A 21840-nucleotide genomic window follows, 5' to 3' on the forward strand; every position below is an offset into this window, starting at 1 on the left:
CCTGTCTGCAATTTAGTGTGTTATCCTTATAGTAAGTAGCAATCTATCTTTTCCTACATAGTTCATATAATTACATTATATATACTGACATCAAAGATAACATTTATTTACATTACTTTTTTTAGAAAAAGAAATTGTTTAAATTTAACATAATCAATCCAAAAAAACTCTGCAACTATACAACACAAAGTTTTTCAAAAGAAAGCACTCTCTTCTGAGATATTATTCCACTTATTTGTCAATGTTAAACTGCAGTTATTTGAACATAGAAGACACATCATCAGACATCTGACAATTTCCACATATCCTACTGCCCGGTTGTTTTTCCACAGACTTGACCATATTAATAATAGTTCATTATCATCCCATGGTTTAAAGAAGAATCTAGGGCTGTGGACTCTGACTTACATGGAGCTGTGGCCACAAGAGTTGTTAATATAATTTGAAGGTGCAGCCCAGTGTATTTCAGTGTTTCCTTCACCTCTTCCTGAAGTATTTGCCATTTCATAGTTTTCAAAAGCTTGCTGACTTGTCCAAAACATAATTTTCCAGCAATAATGAAGCACTTTTCAACAGAACAGATGTCTCAATACTTTTGTGTAACAAATCATACCAAACACAACAAGGTTTGGATACATCTTCAATGCAGTGCATCATTTAAACCACATATGTTTGCAGAAGACAAGTCATAATCATCATAAACTAAAGGCTTTGCCTTGTTGATTTAGCCTCATCCCTCTCTCCATTGTCATCCTCCAATTCTTCATACGATTTTATCCCCACATCTTCTTTGATGTTATTAAAATACATTGCTCTTGGCCTGCCTCTTGGTTCTTTTCCTTCAAATACATTCTTTAGGAACTGGTTGTGTCTCATTATGTGCCCTACCATTTGAGAGTTTCTTCTTCCTATATAATTTAGCAGCGTTCTGTTCTCATTCACTTCTCTTAAGACCTGTTCATTACTTTTTCTACCTACCCAGCTTGTTTTCATCATTCTTCTCCATATCCACATTTCCACTGCTTTCAGTTTCTTTTTCTCAGCCTTTCCCAGAGTCCACACTTCACATCCGTATGTTCAGACACTCCAGACAAAAGTTTTGGCAAACTTTTTCGTACTTTCTAGGCTTATATGATTGCCTGTTAGTAAATTCCTTTTATTTTGGAAAGCTTGCTTTGCCAAGGCTATTCTTCTCTTTATATCTGTGATACATTTATTGTCGTCAGTGATTGTGCTCCGCAAATAACAGAAGTTCTCAACCTGCTCTACAGCATCATCTTCTAGTTTAATATTAACTTTACCATTTTCTTTTGTCTTCCCTATTACCATAGTTTTTGTTTTCTTCTTATTTATTTTTAGATTAAATTCTCTTAGGTTTTTAGCAAATTTTAGCAACATAAACTCCATTTCCTTTCCTGAGTCAGCAAGTACTACTATACCATCTGCAAAACGGATACAGTGTATTCGTTCCCCATTAATTTTAATTCCTTTGGTTATTCTTTTCAATTTTTCAATGTTTTTTTCAACAAATAATTTGAAGAAATATGGTGATAATGGGCATCCTTGCCTTACTCCCCTCCTTATTTTTGCTTTCTTCTTCACACCATTCATTTCTATTTCTGCTTCCTGCCTTTTATACAGATTCCAGATTAATCTTCTGTCCCTCCAATCAAGAATTATTTCCTTCATTGTTCGGAATAACAATTTCCAATTAACCATGTCAAATGCTTTTTGTAAACCTATAAAGGTTGAGTAGGTTTTCCTCTTAACTCCAATTCGTCTTTCTAATACCATCCTCAGAGCTAGTATTGCCTCTCTAGTTCCTTTTCCGGATCTGAAACCAAATTGGTCTTCTCCTAGGTTTGCCTGAATTTTCTCTTTTATTCGATTTTTTATTATGTTTAACATTATTTTGGAAGTGTGGGATAATAAGGAGATAGTTCTATAGTTCTCACAGTCCACAGCATTTCCTCTTCTTTTTTTTTGGGGGGGGGGGGATTATTACTGTTTTGCTGTTAAGCAAATCTGTAGGTGGTTCTTTTCCATCTTCATAGTACTCTTTAATAAGTTTATACAAGTACTCTTTTGTTGATTCTCCAATTTCCCTCAGTATTTCTGCCGAGATATTATCTGCGCCTGTCGCTTTGCTATTACTTAGAACATTCAAGGCACTGCTGAATTCCTCTTTAGATATAGGTGGCCCTATCATGTCGATATCCACGCTGCTCTCTTCTTCCAGAATTTCCCCCTCATTAGCAATATCTTCTCCTTCATATAGTTCCTCAATATACTCTTTCCATCTTTCTCATACACCCTCTTATTCGAAAAGTAGGTCACCGTTTTTATTCTTGACCATATTTGTTTTTGTTCTTGGCTTTATCTGCATTGATTTAATTTTAAAGTAGGCTCTATCAATTTGACCTCCACTTAGATCTTGTTGAATTTCCTTATGTTTGTCATGCATCCACTTTTCTTTTTCAAATCTACATTTCTGTGTAATTGTATTTTTTACTCTTTTGTACTTATCGAAATCTTTTTTCCTCAGCCTGTTTCGTTCTTCAAAAAGGTCTAGCATTTCCTTGGTCATCCATGGTTTCCTCGGTTCTAGTTTCCTTAATCCTACTAGTTCTTTACCAGCTACTTCTAGGGTCTCTTTGAATCCTTCCCATTCTTTCCTGTTACATATCAGGTTATCGGTCAATTCTTTCATGTCCGCAGCTACTTGTGGTTGGTAAGTAAACTGCAATTACATACAAATCTGTGGGTTGTGCTTTAATTTTAATCATCATTATCCTATCACTGCAGTGGTATGTGTTCAACACATTGTTCTTCCATTTTCCTCTGAAAATTATAGCGACACCATTTCTTCCTGTTTGAGCACTACCATTGTGAATGATCCTGAAATCCCGACATAAAATCACCGTTACTGTCCCATCTAGTTTCACAGACTCCAGCTGTGACTTTTCCATCAGCATCTTAACCTCTTCTAGTGTCCCAGTTTTTAATAGGGTTCTGACATTCCATGTTCCAATTCTCATAAGTTCCTTTATTCCTTCACTCCTTACTGCCTTGCCCAAGACATTTGCCCACAGAGATCCAAATGGGGGAATTGAAACCCCGGAAAATTTTGAATTGGACGTAGCCATATTTCTATTTGGAAATCCTGTATGGGATCGTTACTGCAGTGGTTTCCCATTGCTTTCTGCATCCTCCTGCCACTGACCAAGTTAATGGTTCCTCCACCTTTAGGGACAATTTCTCATCCCTGGGACAAGGGGGTGTCCCTTCCTTACCTGCTCATCCGCCCCTTACTGGCAATTGGCACTTGGTAAGGTTGGTCTCCTTATACCGGGAGCCATTCGGTTAACAGCTATGTGTTAAAAAAGAAAATGAAAGATACCCTCGGGCCTCGCAACCTAATACCGTCGGGGTCGAAGCAACAAGAATTGATCAAGAGAGGCCGACAGGAAAGAAGAAAGCAGAAGTCTAACACAAGTAAGTGGAAGCAATGCCAGACTTAGCTAAGAGCCCGTGTGGTTGCCACCCACATACAAGTATAAATAAGTACCACCCATATACAAGTATAAATATGAAAATAACCAAATACAGCACTTTAGCTTCACAAACATTTGTAAGTCAGTGTCACATCCACTTGGTCTGAGTCTAACAGCCAATCAGAGCAAAGGACACATGACATCATGCATATATGTATCTGCTGGTAAAATATGACACTGAGAATGTTTATTTCAATGTTTATAAAATATTACTGTAGCTATTTTGTGAGCAAAGTTCGTGGTGCAACGTAATCAGATGCATAGTTGTAGGTTAGGCTGAAAGATACTAGACACCATAATAATTTACTTATTTGCTAAAGTGCAGCACCATATTTGGTGTTTTTGATATTTATATTTGCTTACTGTGAAAACTGTAGTTAATTGATCCACCACATCAATTACCTCTCAAAAGAACATCATCTTTTGTATGACAGGTTGTGCAAAAATGTCCAGAAACATCATGTCAGGGACTAAAACTTCTGGAATGCAGTTTGCTGTAAGTAGGTGGTTTTTGTTTGAAGTCAGATCTACGTAGAACCATAGATCTTTATGTGGAAAATGAAGTGTCATTTTAAGATTACATGCAGTTCTCAGCATTGAGAAGTAAAGTTAAAATCAAATTTCAACAATCGCTAAAAGAGTTACTTGCCTTTAGATATGCAAAATTTTCGCATGGGAAGGGGTAAAATGCTAAATTTAATGCCTTTTTTTAATAAACAACAACTTCAGGTTATGTCGCTAAAAATTACCAATTTCACGTTTTTGTTTACACCACATTTTCCTGTCCCTAGATATTGAAGACGTTTATTAATTATTTTATGCTTATGCATTGCTATAAGAACTTCTTTCAAGCTGGTTTTGTTATGATAAGTGATGGTAAGTAAGCTACTATATGTGCAATAATATCAGCTGCTTTTACATTCTGCCCATTTGGGTAAGCATAGCTTGTAATATGCACCCTGCTCTCCCCCTCCAAAGCTGTCCCAATGCACGGTGTGTCAACATATGTGGTGGTGCTGCTGAGCAGTATGTACAGAAGGGCACGGGCAGTAGTGTGCATCTATGCAACGTGCTACTGACATAGCTATACATTATAAAACATGCACATTATGCTACAAATAATGTTGAAGTACAGATTACACACAATGAAGATTGTGTAAGTCTTGTGTACATTACTTTGAATCTCATCAAACAATTATATCCACCTATAAAAGCATTCTCACACATATGATAAAGATCAAAAGTTGAAGAGTAAATAGCTTTTTCCAAGAGTAAATATTGTTTCCCAATTTGCATAATATTCTTCAAATCAATAAGTATCTTTACTATACACTTTCTAAACCAGACAATGTTCTGCCTCAGGGTCAAGCAACCTTCATACCAAATTTCATCAAAATCAGTTTATCGGATCAGTCACGAAAACATAACAAACGGAGTTACTTTCGTATTTATAATATCAGCATGGATAAAATTTTCAATTATGATATCTTTCTTCCTCTGATCTGATTTTGATGAAATAAAGCTTATATAGTGCCCCATGCTAAGCTCAAACCCAATGAAAATTCATCTAGCAGTTTTGGAGAAGTGTGTTCCAAGTAAACACAGACAGACATGGCAATAGTACAGATTTATTATTAGTATAGATTTATCTCTATTAATCCAAGGAACATCTCACGATGATATGGAATTTGTCAAGACAATACAAAGATAATCAACAGGCCAAAATATATAACACAGCATATGTAAAAGCCTTTAAGAGGATGCAACACATAGACTATGGGGATAGGGTAGGTTGCTGATCATGGCCTCAATTAAGGTACCATTGAAACCACAGGTTTTTCTTTGCCAGCTAACTGAACATGAACAACTGCACTACAGCTAAAAGAGCAATAAAGAAAAAACATTATAATGTTAACTCGTAAGACTTCTTTTGTCAGAAGAAGGAAAACACTGAAATTGGAGGAAACAGTAAGATGAAATAGTATTGGAGAGAACAAAATGCTACTTGGAATCCTGAATTAGGACAGGCACAGAGTCCAAAAAAAAATTTGAAGGAAAAGCCATTGATAGCAAAGGTGCAATTTCTATAATATTAATGTTAGCATATCTATTAGTATCCTGTGATCACTCGGCAATTTGATGCACTTAATTGTCAGCACTACTGTGGAGTTTGAATCTCAGCTGTTAGTGAATTGTCAGCTCTGTATATTCTTCTACAATTTATATTTATCCTCATGCAGGATTTTGAGTGATTTTTCACTCTCCCCAGTACCTGTGCATCCTACAGTTTATGTTATCTATCCATCCCTTTCTCCTAATGAATTTTAAAATTTTGTAAGTTAAAGTTTGAATCATATTTCTTTAATCTGCAAGTATCAGCTAAACCCCAGACGTTGAATTCCTGTAGCTATTAAGTTAACATTTTCCTCTTGCCTCAAATTTGGTCAACATTCATTTTCATTTCTGTCTATTGCAGTCACTAAACCATTAACAAAACAAATTAACATGCACTTTTGGGAGTTAATCTGAGTTGCCAATTCCATTTTTATGCACAATATTTTGAACAACATAGTCATTTGCTGCAAGTGCCATGAGCTGTGTTGTATGTACCCTTGCTGCTTGGGCTATAACCGGACTGTATGGTCCAGAATGACTAGAGTTAAAGCACTACATAGCTTACAGCACCTGAAGATGATGACTGGACTGATTGTCAAAATGTTGTTACAAAAAGAAAACAACAACTTGGCTAAAAATCCTAAATCACACCATTAATCAATCACACTGAGAAAACCAGAGATCTATCAAAATGAATTATTAGTACAGAATCTGAAATAGCTGCCTCTTTTGTATACTGCACACACAAAAAATGAGGAACACAATAGAACCTACATATACAATGTGCATATGCCATCCAATATTTATTTTCACTCATTGGAGATGACATGAGCATCACAAATTTGTCTATTTGAATTGGGAAGTAAATGCTAGTTGAGAAAAAATTAGGTTGCACCATGTCATCAAGTCTTAACATAGCCTTCTTTAGACCCATTTAGCTGGGTAACAGATATGAAACGGAAATTTACACAACACAATGGACATAATGCACAGGAATACAGAACTGTAACACATCTCTTCCTCACTTATTTGTGATCAAGACAGCAAAAACTATTCCCATAACTTATAGGCACTGGGGAATATCAAGACAAATAAGTTTATACAGCACACACAAATTGATCCAATAGAGCTTAAAATCATAATACTGATTATCACTAACTTTTTTGATGATGAGAAACAGTAGATTTTATTAGCTGTTTGCAGTTACATGGTATTAAATATGCCTACAAAATATATTTACCAAACATCAAGTAGTAAAAAAAAAGAAAAAAAAAAAAGAAAAAAAAATCCCCCACCCCTCTCATGCATACATTTCAATGCGAAAATAATACGCACCATCATTTTCTTAATCTTGTTGTCCATGAACGCTGCTGGTTTTGCCTCCTTAACAATTTTTGAGGCAACACTTCTGTCTTCATCTCCAAACTGATACTGCAGACGATCTGCTGTTGGGCTCTGATCTGAATACTCATTATCAGACAGACCTGAAACACTTTTCTTAATACAGTATTGATGCTCACGGGTATCATTAATGCTTACTTTACAACTGTTTAAAATAGACAGTTAATATCACACAAAAAATTAAAACAATGAAATCAATATAAGTGAGTTAAAAAATAAGAAGTAATTCCAGTAATAACAGTCCAGAAACTAAAGCTTGTGACTTTTTCCCCCTTTATGACAATTGTTGTTGTTGTGGTCTTCAGTCCTGAGACTGGTTTGATGCAGCTCTCCATGCTACTCTATCCTGTGCAAGCTTCTTCATCTCCCAGTACCTACTGCAACCTACATCCTTCTGAATCTGCTTAGTGTATTGATCTCTTGGTCTCCCTCTACGATTTTTACCCTCCACGCTGCCCTCCAATGCTAAATTTGTGATCCCTTGATGCCTCAAAACATGTCCTACCAACCGATCCCTTCTTCTAGTCAAGTTGTGCCACAAACTTCTTTTTCCCCAATCGTATTCAATACCTCCTCATTAGTTACGTGATCTACCCACCTTATCTTCAGCATTCTTCTGTAGCACCACATTTCAAAAGCTTCTATTCTCTTCTTGTCCAAACTATTTGTCGTCCATGTTTCACCTCCATACATGGCTACACTCCATACAAATACTTTCAGGAACGACTTCCTGACACTTAAATCTATACTCGATGTTAACAAATTTCTCTTCTTCAGAAACGCTTTCCTTGCCACTGCCAGTCTACATTTTATATCCTCTCTACTTCGACCATCATCAGTTATTTTACTCCCTAAATAGCAAAACTCCTTTACTACTTTAAGTGTCTCATTTCCTAATCTAATCCCCTCAGCATCACCCGATTTAATTTGACTACATTCCATTATCCTCGTTTTGCTTTTGTTGATGTTCATCTTATATCCTCCTTTCAAGACACTGTCCATTCCGTTCAACTGCTCTTCCAAGTCCTTTGCTGTCTCTGACAGAATTACAATGTCATCGGCGAACCTCAAAAGTTTTTCCTTCTTCTCCATGAATTTTAATACCTACTCCGAATTTTTCTTTTGTTTCCTTTACTGCTTGCTCAATATACAGATTGAATAAAATCGGGGAGAAGCTACAACCCTGTCTCACTCCTTTCCCAACCACTGCTTCCCTTTCATGCCCCTCGACTCTTATAACTGCCATCTGGTTTCTGTACAAATTGTAAATAGCCTTTCGCTCCCTGTATTTTACCCCTGCCACCTTCAGAATTTGAAACAGAGTATTCCAGTTAACGTTGTCAAAAGCTTTCTCTAAGTCTACAAATGCTAGAAACGTAGGTTTGCCTTTTCTTAATCTTTCTTCTAAGATAAGTCGTAAGGTTAGTATTGCCTCACGTGTTCCAACATTTCTACGGAATCCAAACTGATCTTCCCCGAGGTCCGCTTCTACCAGTTTTTCCATTCGTCTGTAAAGAATTCGCGTTAGTATTTTGCAGCTGTGACTTATTAAATTGATAGTTTGGTAATTTTCACATCTGTCAACACCTGCTTTCTTTGGTATTGGAATTATTATATTCTTCTTGAAGTCTGAGGGTATTTCACCTGTCTCATACATCTTGCTCACCAGATGGTAGAGTTTTGTCATGACTGGCTATCCCAAGGCCATCAGTAGTTCTAGTGGAATGTTGTCTACTCCCGGGGCCTTGTTTCGACTCAGGTCTTTCAGTGCTCTGTCAAACTCTTCACGCAGTATCTTATCTCCCATTTCATCTTCATCTACATCCTCTTCCATTTCCATAATACTGTCCTCAAGTACATCGCCCTTGTATAAACCCTCTATATACTCCTTCCACCTTTCTGCCTTCCCTTCTTTGCTTAGAACTGGGTTGCCATCTGAGCTCTTGATATTCATAGAAGTGGTTCTCTTCTCTCCAAAGGTCTCTTTAATTTTCCTGTAGGCAGTATCTATCTTACCCCTAGTGAGACAAGCCTCTACATCCTTACATTTGTCCTCTAGCCATCCCTGCTTAGCCATTTTGCACTTTCTGTCGATCTCGTTTTTGAGACGTTTGTATTCCCTTTTGCCTGCTTCATTTACTGCATTTTTATATTTTCTCCTTTCATCAATTAAATTCAATATTTCTTCTGTTACCCAAGGATTTCTATTAGCCCTCGTCTTTTTACCTACTTGATCCTCTGCTGCCTTCACTACTTCATCCCTCAGAGCTACTCATTCTTCTTCTACTGTATTTCTTTCCCCCATTCCTGTCAATTGTTCCCTTATGCTCTCTCTGAAACTCTCTACAACCTCTGGTTCTTTCAGTTTATCCAGGTCCCATCTCCTTAAATTCCCACCTTTTTGCAGTTTCTTCAGTTTCAATCTGCAGTTCATAACCAATAGATTGTGGTCAGAATCCACATCTGCCCCTGGAAATGTCTTACAATTTAAAACCTGGTTCCTAAATCTCTGTCTTACCATTATATAATCTATCTGATACCTACTAGTATCTCCAGGATTCTTCCAGGTATATTTATGACAATATGCTCACATAATATAAACTTTTCGACAGAAAATTTCCTCTGTAGGAATTAACAAGGAATTTGAATGCATCACTGGCATGAGAACTGTGCACTCTGTTCAACCAGATATGTGAGGCAGAATAAAGTAGCACTCAAGTTGATATTATGTTCTTTGACTCCTGGAAAATATTTCCATGCTGTCATCTAGTGAACAAGGTCCAAATGGGTGAATGGAAGAATTCCTGGCACATATAACTCTGTCTGTCATCCCTAATGAGGCAGAAATCATATGTGAATGTTGCTTCAGGTCTACTCCATGAATGCTTTATAGGATTTAAATGGCAGGTATTTTTAGATTGCGTGAGTCCCTCTGTAGTATACAGAGAAGTTGCAATGTCAGAAAACTGTAATGAAACTATGATGACCCGCAGAGGATAACACGCTGTGCAGGTACTGGCAACTGATCAATTAATATTAACAAATGTAATATATTGTACTTCAATAGATGGAAGCACATATTGTTTCATTGTAGCATAGGTGATCAATCACCAGAAGAGGTAAGTATCTGTCTAGTTTTAGATGGAATAATCACACAAAACTAAAAGTACGAAAGGTGGAGACCCGTTTGAGATTCAGTAGAAAAAGGGGGCAACTTACAGAGCCTTCATTTTCTTATGATGACCTACTACTACTACTACTACTACTACTACTACTGCATATACTCACTTCTTAGCTGTAGGAGTCTTCTGTGGCACTCAAAGGCACAAAACTGGGACACAATTTTTAAATTGCAGAAAAGGGATATAAGAATAATAACTAGAATTACTGGTTGCACTCATTGTAAAGTACTGTTTGTAAAACTGGGTATCCTTACTGCAGCTAGTGAGTATATTGACTGATCTCTTGTGAATATCAGGGTAAATATTATTAAACAATGGAAAATTCAGGATTGGATGACAATATTGTGAAAAGTATAGATTGCTACTCACTATATAGCAGAGATGCTGAGTCCCAGCCACACCAGCTTGACTGCTTCTCCCACCATGCACTGCTGCTTGCAGTGTGACCTCACAGCCAGAGACTGTGATCATGTGCTTGTAAGTTGCATTTGCGTGAGAGTGTGCTTATGTTGTTTAATATCGACGAAGGCCTTTCTGGTCGAAAGCTTACTTGTTTGACAGTCTTTTTGTTGTGCCTATCTGCAGCTCTGCATCTCCGCTATGCGGTAAGCAGCAATCCATCCTTTTCATAATATTGGAAAATAATATTACCCATTTGACTAACAGTTCTATACATAATCAAGAAACAATAACCAGTCTGAACCCACATTTACCAAGGAAAAAATCTCAAAACACCATTTTCTATCAGGGAATAAAATTGTGTAATAAATTGCACAAGGAGACGAAATATATTAAAATAAATTTGTTTAAAATGGCAGCTACAGCAACATACTTCATAAGTAAAGCATACTACACAATGAATGATTATTGAGAGGACTCAGAGGAGTGCTTCATAATTAAAGGAGGTAACTAAAACACCTTGTCCCTTTACAATGCTTTTACAAGAAAATCATGTACCATGATATATAGTGCGTGACAGTAATGTCCTGTCATTCTCATGAGTTCAATATCTAATACATCATGGGGAGATGCAGAATCAGGTTTTCAATTTGGATTGAAGATGGGCATGAAGACATGTAATGGGGCATAGTGACACATTTACACGCCTGGAGACAGTTTCCCGAACAGACTGCAATTAGTGCAAGGGACACAACAGCATGTCCATGGTTCAGGAGCCACAAGCAGATGTCCTAGGTGTGTGTGCAGCGATGAAGAGCAAAACTATGTTTATAATATTAAGTATCTGGAGAGAATTTTATACATACCTAACAACATTATACAATGGGGACCTACCAAATAATGTAGTGCAGTTGTTGAGATGTTGACCTAATATCAAGGAAGATAGAGTTTTCTCTGTCTGGCAATCCTGAGTCAGGTTCTCCTACAACATTTCATGCAAATGCTGTGATGGTTTCATCATGGTCACAGCCAACCTTTTGTTCTATGTTCACAAAAGCATGCTTATATATTCTGTGTGTATGTATATTTGTTATTGAGTTATTTATTTTCATTGTATTGTAATGACAAATCCTACATCATTGTAAGATGATCCCTGGATGAATAAATAAATAAATTTACTGGTCACTGTGTACTGGCACTCAATCTGGAACGTTAACCAGATGAGATAACAAATATTCTGCAGAAGGCTGGGTATTTTGTCATGCTTTCATTTTGTCGGCACGAAGCACCATGATGACACCGAACCCACATTGGGAAAAATTTTCAGTTCAAATTCTGAGAAGCCAAGCAACATATCACTCCTCCAACATGAAATGACCACATTGGAAGCTCAAATTTATACCAATTCACTGAAAGTGGGGGAGGTACAGGCATTGAAACTGCTGCGGCACAAGTGCATTGACAAACTCAGGAGATAGTGCTGACACTAGTGACCTCCGTTTCTGCAGCAGCATTGGCTTTCTGCCCTGGGTGTTTGAGAACCAAAGCAGAGAAGATGGCAAACACTGTGGGCAGCATGGCTTTATCAGTCTTTCTGATCTCAGCATGTGGGTGAGTCTTTAAGCTCTCGTAAACAGCGCACTGGGTTGGGTACGTAAGGTCTCAAGCTTAGGTGAAGGAAACCTGTCTTAACATGCTCTGGAAGTTTTGTGCTGCTAAAAACCAGTATGAATGAGTCAGAGTTGACAGCATTACTATCCACCCTTTTCATGATATTCTGTCCATCAACTATTCCTTCTTGGCCCACTTAATTTTCTGTTCTTCTTTGGGAATGTCCAGCAGATCCTGGTGGCATGTCACAACACATTTGCTGCAATTAAACATTGTGTGGAGCTCACTGTCCGTGGCATATTTCCCAAGGCATTTCACTTTCTGCAGGTTCGCTGCCTGGTGGTAATTAGTAGTTTCAACAAACAGTGTCCCACTGGGTAACCGTTTGACTGATTTTAATGTCCCTGAGATGACCTCTAAACACTTTTGAGTGTAAAAAGGGGAGACTTTTTGAAAGGTGCCTCGCTTCTTTTAACTATCAAAAATACATTCTCACCTGCAGTATGCATTCTGTTACTAAATATCTTAGTGCCCTTAAGAACTTCAGAATCGGGAGGGCTCATCACACGAGGCCTCCCATTCTGCTGGGAGGAGGAGAAGAAGATTCTGAGGGGTCCATCTCAGTCCCACGAGCAGTTAGGTAAATACAAGTCCACCTACACCGAGCCCCACGTGCCTTGATAAACCTTTAATATGTGGCACAGACAGATCTTGGTGGAATGTTAACGTGTGTGCCCCCCCCCCCCCTTCAACTGAAGTTGTGGCAGCAGATTAACTGGTAACATATCCCAACATCTCAATTAGGTTGGGAGATGACAGTCTGGTCAAGAGTTAGTGAAGTCAACAAACGTGAATATGAAATTTTTGTTGTGGTGATATATCTGTACTGTAGACAAAGTCTAAGTTAAAAGATGGCACTTTGGTTGTGATTTGGTGAAATCAACAGATATGACTACATGAGGCTACCTTTATTTCTTATTATGATATATATTTTATGCACATCTGATTTAAGCAAGTGATTTATGAAGCTGCCTAACACAGAAGAGTGATACAGCCAGGTTTAGTATTTCCCTAGGGTGGAGGACAGAAATCTAAAGGAAAGTATGAGCAAGTGCAATGGGAAGGGAGAGATAGGTGTCACGAACAGTGGGAGAAGATAAGGAAGGAGAGGAAAATTAGCATTTCCAATCTTGCGAATGACACAGTGACTGTAAACAACGAACAAGCACAAACAAGGGAAGGATGAGGATGAAAACTGGCATTGTTCTTTTCAAATAGAGACATCCCCACCTTTGACTATAGTGGTTTAGGGAAATCATAGAAAATCTGAAGCTGGATGGCCAGACGAGGATTTGAACTGCTGTCTCCCCGAATGTGAGTCCAGTGTCTTACCACTGTGCCACATAGCTTACTGAGGAAGGAAGGATGATTTAGATAAGATGTCTTGTCGACACTGAGGTCATTAGATATGGAGTACAAGCTTGGAATGGTTCAAGGACTGGGAAGGAAATCGACTGTGCCCTTTCAAAATAAACATCCTGGTATTTGCCTGAAGTGATTTAGGAAAATCACAGAAAATCTAAATCAGAATGGTCATATGCAGATTTGAACTGTCCTCCCAAATGAAAGTCCATCTTGTTGAGGATAAAAGACAAAAAGGAACAGGAGAAACCCATTAAAAAGTGAGATGAAGAAATTCAGACTACATATACAACCAAACCAAAGAGCATTGATAGGACTGAGCTAGTAAAAAGGAGAAGAAAAACAGTGAAGATGAGAGATACAAGTTGTGAATGGAGGAACATGACAGAAATGAAACAAAAGTTCAACTACATTATTCTTTCACATCTGGACAAGTGGATAATATTTCTGCCTGCGAATTTGTATAACTATATTTCTGAAATATGATAAACAAATACTGTAGACTGCATCTACATCTACATCTATACTCCGCGAGCCACCTTACGGTGTGTGGCGGAGGGTACTTATTGTACCACTATCTGATCCCCCCTTCCCTGTTCCATTCACGAATTGTGCGTGGGAAGAACGACTGCTTGTAAGTCTCCGTATTTGCTCTAATTTCTCGGATCTTTTCGTTGTGATCATTACGCGAGATATATGTGGGCGGTAGTAATATGTTGCCCATCTCTTCCCGGAATGTGCTCTCTCGTAATTTCGATAATAAACCTCTCCGTATTGTGTAACGCCTTTCTTGAAGTGTCCGCCACTGGAGCTTGTTCAGCATCTCCGTAACGCTCTCGCGCTGACTAAATGTCCCCATGACGAATCGCGCTGCTTTTCACTGGATCATGTCTATCTCTTCTATTAATCCAACCTGGTAAGGGTCCCATACTGATGAGCAATACTCAAGAATCGGACGAACAAGCGTTTTGTAAGCTACTTCTTTCGTCGATGAGTCACATTTTCTTACATTTATCTACGTTTAGGGAAAGCTGCCAGCTGTCGCACCATTCATTCATTCCACTTCAGATCGCTCCGGATAGTAACTCCTAAGTATTTTACGGTCGTTACCGCTTCCAATGATTTACCACCTATGGCATAATCATACTGGAATGGATTTCTGCCCCTATGTATGCGCATGAAATAACATGAGAAGTTTAATTTTGGTAAATGTGATGACTGTATTTAAAAGGTTTTCAGTAGTATGCCTTAAACACACTGGCATTCACGGATTACACACTGATAATTTACAAACCAGTTACTTCTGTTCTCACACTAATATTACTGATGAGACTTCCAGGATATTGTTGAACTAATTTGTTAACAAGCACCATTTATCAACAAAACATCTTTAAACGCAAACAGGAATTAGGTCCAATTTGAGATGTGCTTACTCTGTATTTAGAAACCATTAATTTTGTTATCTCCGCCCCCCCCCCCCATGAACCTTGCTGTTTGTGGGAAGGCCTGTGTGCCTGAGCGATACAGATAACCATACTGTAGTTGCAACCAAAACGGAGGGGTATCTGTTTGAGTGGCCAGACAAATATGTGGTTCCTGAAGAGGCGCAGCAGCCTTTTCAGTAGTTGCAGGGGCAACAGTCTACATGATTGACTGATCTGGCCTTGTAACATTAACCAAAACAGCCCTGGTCTGCTGACACTATGAACAGCTGAAAGCAAGGGAAACTACAGCTGAGGGCATGCAGCTTTACTGTATGGTTAAATGATGGCATCCACTTGGGTAAAATACTACGGAAGTAAAATAGTCCCCCACTTGAATCTCTGGGCAGGGACTACTCAGGAGGACATCGTTATCAGGAGAAAGAAGACTGGTGCTCTGCGGATCAGAATGGGGAATGTCAGATCCCTTAATTGGGCAGGTAGGTCAGAAAATCTAAAAAGGGAAACAGCTACATTACAGTTAGATATAGTGAGAATTGGTGAAGTTTGGTGGCAAGAGGAACAAGACTTCAGGGCAGGTGAATACAAGGTTACAAATACAAAATCATACAGAGGTATACAAGAGTAGGCTTAATAACGAATAAAAAAAATTGGTACACAGATAAGCCACTACAAACAGCATAGGCCTAGTGAAAGCATTATTGTAGCCAAGATCCTACACGAAGCCCACGCCTACCACAGTAGTACAAGTTTATATGCCAACTAGCTCCACAGATGATGAAGAAATTGAATTAATGTATGATGCGACAAAAGAAATTATTCAGATAGTTAAGGGAGATGAAAATATAATAGTCATGGGGTACTGGAATTCGAAAGTAGGGAAAGGAAGAGAAGGGCCAAGTAGTAGGCGAATATGGACTGGGGATAAGGAATGAAAGAGGAAGCCGCCAGATAGAATTCTGTGTAGAGCATAACTTAATCACAGCTAACACTTGGTAGAATCATGAAAGAAGGTTGTATATGTGGGAGAGGCCTGGAGACACTGGAAGATTTCAGATAGATTATATAATAATAAGACGGAGATTTAGGAACCAGGTTTTAAATTGTAAAACATTTCCAGGGGTAGATGTGGACTCTGACAACAATTTATTGGTTATGAACTGTAGATTAAAACTGAAGAAACTGCAAAAAGGTAGAAATTTAAGGAGATGGGACTTGGATAAACTGAAAGAACGAGAGGCTGTAGAGTGTTTCAGAGAGAGCATTAGGGAATGACTGACAAATACAGGAGAAAGAAATACAGTAAAAGAAGAATAGGTAGCTTTGAGAGGTGGATAAGTAAGGCAATGGAGGATCAAGTAGGTAAAAAGACGAGGCCTAATAGAAATCCTTGGGTAACAGAGGAGATATTGCATTTAACTGATGAAAGGAGAAAATGTACAAATACATCAAGAGGTCCAATGGAAAACCAGTCCTAAGCAAAGAAGGGAAAGCAGGAAGGTGGAAGGAGTATACAGATGTCTATACGAGGGCGATGTACCTGAGGACAATATTATGGAACTGGAAGAGGACATAGATGCAGATGAAATGGGAGATATGATAATGCAACATTCCATTACAACTACTAATAGCTGTGGGAGAGCCAGCCATGACAAAAAACTGTTCCATCTGGTGAGCAAGATGTATGAGGCAGGTGAAATAGACTCAGACCCCGAGAAGAATAGTCCTATAATAATTCCAGTCCCAAAGATAGCAGGTGTTGACAGATGTGAAAATTACCGACTGTCAGTTTAATAAGTCAAAGTTGCAAAATACTAACACTAATTCTTTACCAACGAATGGAAAAATTGGCAGAAGAAGCCGACCTCGGGGAAGATCAGTTTGGAACACACTGACCCAACAACTTATCTTAGACAGATTAAGGAAAGGTAAACCCACATTTCTAGCATTTGCAGACTCAGAGAAAGCTTTTGGCAATGTTGACTGGAATACTCTCTTTCAAATTCTGAAGGTGGCAGGGAGCGAAAGGCTGTTTCTAACCTGACAGAACCCAGATGGCAGTTATAAGAGTCGAGGGGCATGAAAGGGAAGCAGTTGTTGAGAAGGGAGAAAGACAGGATGGCAAAATATCCCCGATGTTGTTCGATCTGTATATTAAGCAAGCAGTGAAGCGAAGAGAAGAAAAGAAAAATTTGGAGTAGGATTTAAAGTCCATGGACAAGAAATAAAAACTTCAAGGTTTGCCATTAACATTGTAATTCTGTCAGAGACAGCAAAGGACCTGGAAAAGCAGTTGAACAGAAGGGACAGTGTCTTGAAAGGAGGATATAAGATTAAGATGAACATCAACTAAAGCAAAACGAGGATAATGGAATGTAGTCAAATTAAATCAGGTGATGCTGAGAGAGATAGATTAGGAAATGAGAAATTTAAAGTAATAGATGCGTTTTGTTATTTGAGGAGCAAAATAACTGATGATGGTAGAGAGGATATAAAATGTAGACTGGAAATGGCAAGAAAGCCTTTTTGAAGAAGAGGAATTTGTTAACATCAAATATAGACTTGAGTGTCGGGAAGTCTTTACTAAAAGTATTTGTATGTAGTGTAGCCATGTATGGGAGTGAAACATGTACAATGAACAGTTTAGTCAAGAAGAGAAAACAAGATTTTGAAACGTGGTTCTACAAAGACTGCTGAAGATTAGATGGGTAGATCACATAGCTAACGAGGAGGTACGGAATAGAATTGGAGAGAAGCGGAATGTGTAGCACAACCTGACTAAACGAGGGGATCAATTGGTAGGACACGTTCTGAGACATCAAGGGATCACTAATTTAGTATTGGAGGGAACCGTGGAGCGCAAAAATTGTAGATGGAGACCAAGAGATGAATACACTACGCAGATTCAAAAGGATGTAGGTTGCAGTAGTTACTTAGAGATTAAGTAGTTTGGACAGGATAGAGTAGCATGGAGAGCTCCATCAAACCAGTCTATGGACTGAAGACCACAATATCAACAAAATTTGGTTTCAAAGTAACGTTACCAACATTTGCAAATTCAACAACATGTATGGAGGCATAATGTAACATTTTAATTGGCAGGAACGGTTATATGGTTACTAAATGGGGAACTTCACAAGGAATAATAATAATGTGAACTATGCCGTACCTTGAGAAGAAAAACCCAGACCACCACTACTAAGTCTGGGTCTTTTCCTAAATTTCTGTGAGTCTTCATCGGAACTTCGGTGTATACTATCGTAACCGCCACTATCATCTGACCGACGCCGCTTCAGCGGAGACTCTGAATCGTCTGAGCTTTGGGCGCCTTGAGATTCAACACTGCGTCCCTCAGTACTAACGGTGGAACGGCGTCGTTTCTGGGAATCATTCTGTTCTTCATCTGAGCTGTCGTCGTCACTCGAACCTGCAACAACAGACATACAATGATCAACAGGAAAAGTTCTATGGCACACTTTTAGATGCCACCACGTTTAAAGTATCAAATACCACTCAAAGTAGAGATCGGAAATGCATCCATGTTCTGCTCTTTCGTCACGATCAACAGATGTTAAACATAAATTCTTCGTAAATCAGAATCATTCGCACACATTTCACTCCGCACTCCCACACTCAAAACATCTGATACATGGACAACATAAACACTTTGAATCAACGATGATTGTTGTGAGATAGGACTGTAATCTGTGACTCTCAGTCGTGTCAGGTCTCCACATCTTGTAACACTGGCGCCAGTCGATACTAAGTGTCTGTTTTCTCTTAGCCGGTTGTATAGGTAGTAGGTGACAGGTAAGTGTGGGCCAATTGTACAATTAGGTGTTAATTCAGGGCAGCTAATCGAGGAATAGGCTAACCACCGTTTAACCTGGAGCGCACGATGTACTACACCATTTTAGTCTCCTGTTAGTTGTCCCCGGAATGGAGTTCGCTTCCAGTTAAGATTGCAACAATTTAACAGCCCATTTCGTATTTTCGCGTACATTTCATATTTACTTTACTCATCGTCTGAGCTGGTAGACACTGCCTACGAGTTCAAGAGTGTATTAGAAAACACGAAAAATTCTGCCATCTTATTCAATGAAAACATTAGTACAAATCATTTAACTAACTGCAGTTTGCACGGTGTGGTTGGAAATAATAAAGGTGTGGTCAAGACATAAGAAAAGTTATTAAACTATTGGATTGGATTGTTTGGGCGAAGAGACCAAACAGCGAGGTCATCTGTCTCATCGGATTAGGGAAGGATTGGGAAGGAAGTCGGCAGTGCCCTTTCACAGGAACCATCCCGGCATTTGCCTGGAGCGATTTAGGGAAATCACAGAAAACCTAAAACAGGATGGGCAGACGCGGGATTGGACCGTCGTCCTCCCGAATGTGAGTCCAGCGCGCTACCCACTGCGCCACCTCGCTCTGGTAAACTATGTTTAATTAAGTTTGTTGGGTACTTGCATGTATAACAATATAACGATCTATCCTAAAATTAGTTTAAGGTTTAGGTATTTGTTGTTTGACCAGTAAGAGATCTTTCTTGATTCCCAATAAAGTATTGGAAAAAGTATGCAACAGTTTCCATTCATAAACAACATCTCTCGCATCGACAAGCAGCTACAACAGGCATATGACTTTTTTTCCCCAAGAAGGAAACACGTAAATAGTATGCCTAGAAAAAATAGCAGAGGCTACGGATCGGTGCCGCCGGCCCTCACCCCCCCCCCTCCCAATACATGAAATGAAAGTTCCAAGGTATGTTCAATGAAATTTATGATCTGATAACATCGTCAAGGGAAGGACACCACAATCCAAGTAGGGACATAATATAAAAGCAACAGTGAAATGCCGTATGCTTTGTGAAATAGTTGGTCGTTTGAGTGTCTCCAACAATGATAGCACAGACAAAATTGAGATTGGTTTGATTGACAATACAGAGAGATGTTACTGGCTAGCTCGCTGTTGCATTTATGTCTCAGCATGATTAATTCATTACAGCAGCAAGGGTTTCTACAGAAAGTACCTTTGCTGAGTTACTGAACATGGTGCATCAACTGCTGCAATTATTGGGCATATATAAATCTTGTTTCTGTGATGTTATTGTTGACAGCTATGTTGAGAAATTATACGAAGAATAAGACGCCAACATTTACAACAAACAACCATAATCTCTTTTATAATCCTGGGGTAGAAATTTACCTATGACATTATCCAAGTTGGTGGTTGTATTGTATTCATCCTAAAAGTCTGAGGAACTATTTCATACAACATTTTTAGGTTTTTGCTAACATCTTTAGCAGTTTACTTGGAAGGAGAGACAGCATTGGTCGTATATTTTTGTTTATTATCGCAAAATCGATTTTCTCTCCTTCCAAGTATACCTATTATCTGGTCGTAGTGCACAAGACACTATGGAGTCGCCAATCAATCTTTAGCAGTTCTATGTAACCTGTGAAGTAAGGAGAAGTAACTGTAGGAGTGACTCCTTCACTGTGTTCTTCCTTTCCTACAGTTATATCAGCTTAAAACTATCGGTTTTGCCTTCAGAATAAAAATACATCTTTTCAAATGTGAAAGAATTAGTAGTGTAGTTTTTAAAGTAGCATGACAAGAACCAGAGAAGGAAGCAATAACTGCATTGGTTAAAAAAATTATAAAGTTCAAAATTAGAATCAGAAAATTCAAATTAAACAAATGATTACAGAATAAAAGTATATTATTCCACATACACGTGTTTATTTTATTTTCACTTAATTATACCAGAGAACTAAAATAATTAACAAAACTCTCTCTGTGCATGTTGTCCAGTATCATATACATCCTTCTCATAATCCTGCTGGCTATCCCCTTGCCAATACTAATGAAGTCTCCAATGGACAGAAAAAAATCACCAGAGGCAAAATATTTGAGTGTCAGAGGTAGCTGCTTCTTTGGTGGAAGAGAGACATTTCTGAAAGAAAGAAAAAGAATGACATAGACAATTTGTTTGACTATCGAACACGAATTTAAAACCACTCCTTCCACTGCTATAATTATGTAGATTCAATAACTAAAGATTCCCTATTAGCTGAATGTCAAGTACCTATGTTCTAATGACACACAATAACAATATGATAAATACTAATAACCAAGAAGCATAACAGCCATATCCTGTAGCTTTCTTAAAAAGGTTTACTTTTCTGTTAATTTTAGTGCATTAAAATTAGCTTGAGTAAGCACAAATAATTTATATGTATATAGGAAAAATTCTAGGTGGTTTATAATTTTTTTGGTTCTGAAGCATTGACTAAAATATGCAACATTGCTGTCCCAATGGAAGATAAAAGTGAACAATATTTTCTGCTATAGATGCGGCCAAGTGAACTCTGGATATTAGTACACTATCAAACTTTTTGTTACATTAAACAGTAGTAATAAGCCATCAATTTCAGATTGATCGATTGTTTGATTCAGGGGAGGGGCCAAACAGTGAAGTCATCTGTGCCATCAGATTAGGGAAGGATGGTAAAGGAAGTTACTTCACAGGAACCATCCTGGCATTTATCTGAAACGATGAGGGAAATAACAGAAACCTAAAACAGGATGGCTGGGCGCAGTTTTGAACTGTCGTCCTCCCTAACGTGAGTCCAATGTGCTAACCACTGCGTGATCTCACTCGGTCAACTTCAGAAAAGTGGTACTTCACAGAAGTTCAATATAAGATAT

At 38.4% G+C, this 21840-nt stretch overlaps 1 protein-coding gene across 1 annotated transcript in view; it reads right to left on the bottom strand.

Moving 5' to 3' along the window:
- Positions 1-18798, bottom strand: part of LOC126204447 (cap-specific mRNA (nucleoside-2'-O-)-methyltransferase 1) — a 286518-nt gene extending 267720 nt beyond the window's left edge. Inside the window, exons 1-3 of the mRNA XM_049938834.1 lie at positions 18637-18798; positions 18296-18553; positions 7005-7153 (exon numbers count right to left, since the gene is read on the bottom strand). Coding sequence (XP_049794791.1) covers positions 7005-7153; positions 18296-18553; positions 18637-18667 — 438 coding nt within the window. The 5' untranslated portion in view covers positions 18668-18798. The remainder of the gene's footprint in view (positions 1-7004; positions 7154-18295; positions 18554-18636) is intronic.
- Positions 18799-21840: the final 3042 nt, after the last annotated feature.

Source organism: Schistocerca nitens, chromosome 9, assembly GCF_023898315.1.
Source record: "Schistocerca nitens isolate TAMUIC-IGC-003100 chromosome 9, iqSchNite1.1, whole genome shotgun sequence".
In the NCBI taxonomy this organism is placed as follows: domain Eukaryota; kingdom Metazoa; phylum Arthropoda; class Insecta; order Orthoptera; family Acrididae; genus Schistocerca; species Schistocerca nitens.